The sequence below is a fragment of the Glycine max genome, chromosome 2, assembly GCF_000004515.6.
Source record: "Glycine max cultivar Williams 82 chromosome 2, Glycine_max_v4.0, whole genome shotgun sequence".
Classification (NCBI taxonomy): domain Eukaryota; kingdom Viridiplantae; phylum Streptophyta; class Magnoliopsida; order Fabales; family Fabaceae; genus Glycine; species Glycine max.
In genome coordinates, this window is record NC_016089.4 from 15,763,067 (window position 1) to 15,767,759 (window position 4,693).

Sequence of the window (4,693 nt, forward strand, 5' to 3'; positions counted from 1 at the left end):
TATAATTCATCGACTGTAATTTCACACTCAGTGACTTGAGCATTGGAATTTTTGCAGGTAACAACTTCTTTTGTGCATCCGACTTGAAGGCTCATTAGAGAACTTTGAACATCAGCATTTTGGCCTAGTGACTCGAGTGGTACGTGATCCCTAGTCATGGGTTGGTAAGGAACTGTTGCCAATCCATTGACTTCCAAACAGTTGCAAATAATTATGGACAACTGGTTTATGGATTGATTTATTATTTATTTCAGCAAGAAACTTCTCTGAATAAGTCAACAAGTTTCAGAGTCACATTAAGGGATTGTAATTTTTTCACTCTAGAAAAATTAAGCCTGGGAAATATGATGTTGTCGCACAAAAGTGATAAAACTAAAAGGCAAAGGTAAGGTTGTGTTTGTGTGTCATTATGTAAGTGTGTGATATCAAAAACAACTAGACATGAGACTCTAAGATATAATGTTAGCTTGATAGTTTGAAAGAAGAGCTTAAGTGTGAAGGGAGAAGGGAGAGGTGACAGGATCAAATTCCTTTTAATGATATTTCTAACAAAACTAATAAACTAACCTTTATCGATTAACTAACAAAAAAAATTAGACATGAGAGGCTGAGTTGTATCTTCAACTTGAATTATAAAAAGGCTAATTTGTAATATACATGTTCAGCAGGAACACCTGCTTCATATAGCCCCTTTAATTACCTACCTACCCTATCCCTAACATAAACTATGCCACTTTTGACTCTTTTACTGTACTGACACCCCAAAAGTTCCCTGAGGGTACAATTATCTCTTCTCTCTCAGCATGGTTTTCAGCAAAAACGAACCCCAAATTCTGCTTGAGCATAGTGTGGCACACTGGCACCACCCAAGACCAAGCTCTGATTAATGATAATTCACTCGTGCGAGCACAATAGTAACACAGTGCATCTCCAGATTATGTAAAGCCTTGTCCTCTGCTGCCGAACTTGTTTTGAACACCTCTCCCATGACCGAATCTTTGAACCCCTAACAGAGAATATATTAGCTGCCATTTGCTTTTGTTAATTTGTGTGAACTGTGATGTTATTCTCAGGACTTATAATTAATTGGAAACTAAACCTGTGTGTGTATGTGGTCTGAATGCTCTCAAGGGGGAAGACTTAACCACATATATATAGGGGGAAGAATTTGAAGATATGAAGGAAGCAAATTTGTGGTGGATGGTATGTTCTGGCCCATGGTTGCAGCATTGGGACATGTCCCACTAATCCACCTAAGATGACAAAGTTACACCCATGAGCTTGTCTCCTTTGCCAAACACGCTTGAGAGGGACTACTCATCCACTATTACTAACCCAAGGGTCACCCTTTGTCCCCCCATTGTTAATGCCTATCTCTTTTGTGGGATGTGTCTGCATCTACTTTGCTACATTGTATGTTATCTTCTTTTTTGTTTTATTTTCTTTTGCGTATTTAAATAAGACATCAATGGGAGCCCCTTGTATCTATATGGAAAAAAAAGGATGACCAATGAATGGTGATAATGTAAAATAATATGAATACATTCAGTGTGGTAAGTTGGTTGCAAATTAAGACATTCTTAATGACAGTTTTTTCTTCTTCTTAATGGCTGTTATACAATAGGTTATAGGTCTAACCATTCTTAATCTGCCCATTTATGGGTCAAATAAAATATTAAACCAGTCGGTGGATGAAATATGGTAGATGTCATCATGACTAAATAACAACATTATCTTACTACCAAAAGGCTCAAAGGCATATGACTCGTATATGCAAAAGAAATATTTTATGATCCTTAAATGGAGCTGCCACTTGTCCCATGTGGCACAAGAGGTCCAGGAGTAAGAAATTTCTTCCTCTACGAAAATATCTTAGCCCTTGATTTTAAGTGTGGAAAAGTAAGAATGATTAAGAAAAACTAAAGGTGGAAATTTGTTTCTAGAGTACGAAACTCCAGAAGGATATATATAACAATTTTCTCAACATGATGATGCTACATACAGTGTTTAAGTCCAAGCCATGGTTGACATGATTCTCAATTTCTCATGACAAACCACAATTATTCTGCATGAACAAGCTGACTCATGTACAGTTGTACACGATTCTTGTAGAATACTGACGACATTGCCTTTTGTCCCTTGTGCCAATGTTAAAATATTCCCCCTCTCAGGAATAGTTAAAATTAATGACCTCAAATTCCATATGATATTTAATATCATTTTTTTCATATACTGGTAGTTAACTAACACTGTCATCACTCAGATATCATAACCCCAGTGAAGGACAATCCAAACACAAAAGCACTAGCTTTTACTAGCATAGCACATTACCCCCCGGCCGGAAAAAGAAAAAGTAAAGGAAAAAGAAGAGAACTTGAGAGAGATTTCACATAAAATTTGGTTGGGGTGAATAACATTCATACACTTGGATACTACTGGTGACACAATTAATGTATTAGTCCTCATATTGATGTTGAATACACCTAAAATAGAACATGCTTTTTTCCACACGAGGCCATAACATAATCATGTGTTCTCAAAGAACATTTTGTTGAAGCCAAATTCTTCTGTGCCCTCTAGTAGTGGCCATGATCACGTGTACTGTGTTGCCTCAAAGCAGAACCAAGTCGTTGTCGTTGCCGGAATCAATGAACCACGTCAAATTCCTTAATGTTGTTGAGGAGCGTCGTGGTGAATTTCATCTTCCAAAAACGTGTTATCATTCTCACATTTAAATAGATTAAGTCCCACATCGCTGTGTCTGCTATTCCAAAAGTAGACATCGTGAACGTTATTGGGCCAGCCTTGATAAGATTGAGCTATTGGGTTATGCGTCTTCACACTTACACGTGTGTCTCTGGCTATGAGTTTTCTGTCACGGGACCCGGCCCACGTGCAACACTCTTTTCTGATTTTTCGTGTGGGGAAGAAACTCGAAAATTCAAGTAGGTTTCCTTGGCCTAAAATATAAGAACATTTCATTCTAAATAATAATAAAAACTTATGCATTGGCGAAGTAAGTCAAGATGTTGATCAATTAACAATAAATAATTGTTAATTAATCCATTCATTACTTACATTGTCATGCATACATTAGTTTTCTTTTTTTGTTAATATCTGAAGGGTTATTACTATTATGCATTTATTTTATTTCATGTCTCATTTTCATCTTATTTTTTCTATTTCTTTTTTTATAATTTTTCATTATGTCATTTGTTAGATCTATTATTTTCTCTCTCTATTTTTCTTTTTATCTCTCTTCTTTCCTTCCATTCACTACAAACATAGTGTACATATTTGAGTTATTACTTCTAATCTTATATATACCATCATTTTAACTACTTTAAATTAAGAAATTTGCTTAATCAGTTGGTAACATAAAAATTTTCAACAATTTATATAATTTTTATTCAGAATTATCTTTAAAAAATAAAACTATTGAGATTCCATTCTCTCATTTCTTTGCACTTAATTAATGATGCATCTCTATTTAAGAATATTTTTGTTAAAAAAAAGGTAATTAATGTTGTAGATTATTTGGACGGTCTTATAAAAAAAAGAATTAAAACATCTTTTAAATAAAAAGACCAAAAGTAGTAATGTAAAGAGAAAAAAAATAGTAAGAGAAATTGTGCAAACAAAGCTTTTCATGTCCTTGAGTGGATGAGTAAAAAAAATTGAAAGGATAAGATATTTGTGGTTCAGCCGTGTGATTGTGTACCCCATTTGCCGGGTGAAAACTATAACTTTGGTCTAAAGTCACAGTTAGATTGTCTTGATACATAGAAGACTAAAAGATTGTCTCTAGACTCAAGAAAAGAAAACAAAATAATTGAGGACACTAATGGACGTAGATTTCAAGGGAATTTCCATTTGCGGCCGAGATGCTATCCCTCTCTTGAAAATAAAACAAAATTAAATAAGGGAGAAGGAATATTATCTCACATAAAGATAACGATATCTTGCATGTATGCTTGAATCATCACTTGCAATAGTATTATGCATAGGTTTCATGAAACTTGTTGATAAAGAAATCGTACCTACGCCTCATAAGTATTTCAATCATTACGAGAATCATGTCTTTGTCAAGTATACTACTAAGTATTAATATTATAATATAAATGCTTTTGTGATATTAAAATTATTAATTTATTTTTTAATTACTCCATTATATGTATTTATAAAAAAAAGTTACTCCATTATATGAAATGGTATAATTGAAAAAAAATGTAGAATTATATCTTGAAATTATAAAATAACCAAAGTTTTAAAATAAAAAAGGCTAAAAAACCAAATATATGAATGGATAAACAAGTAAACTAAGGTTCATGTGGCCATTTCTTAAAAGAAATAAGAAAAAAAAAAGTTTCATGAGGGCATACTATACTAGCGCAAAATTCAATATAAATACCACGCGGTTAAAGTTAACTAATTTCACACCAAAAGAAGAGAAAGATATACCCCCGCAATCTTGATAAAGAAAATTATATACTGCATTCTCCAGCCAAAATAATTCATATTTCTACTAGGGTGTGGTTAGAATAAAAAATTATTTTTAAAAAAGAGAAAATGAAGCACTGTTTTATTTCACGAGTTTTTGTTGACATGCAACTACTTAGAGATAGCACCTCCCCAACAAAACATGCCCATAGTGACATACGTTTACTTGACAAAAAATTGAATAATCAATTTC

General features: G+C 33.5%; 1 protein-coding gene across 1 annotated transcript; it reads right to left on the bottom strand.

The window, feature by feature from the left end:
- Positions 1-608: 608 nt before the first annotated feature.
- Positions 609-1,141, bottom strand: LOC112999516 (uncharacterized). The gene has a single exon (XM_026125582.2). The coding sequence runs from the start codon at positions 1,030-1,032 to the stop codon at positions 895-897; it is 138 nt and encodes a 45-aa protein (XP_025981367.1). The 5' UTR covers positions 1,033-1,141; the 3' UTR covers positions 609-894.
- Positions 1,142-4,693: the final 3,552 nt, after the last annotated feature.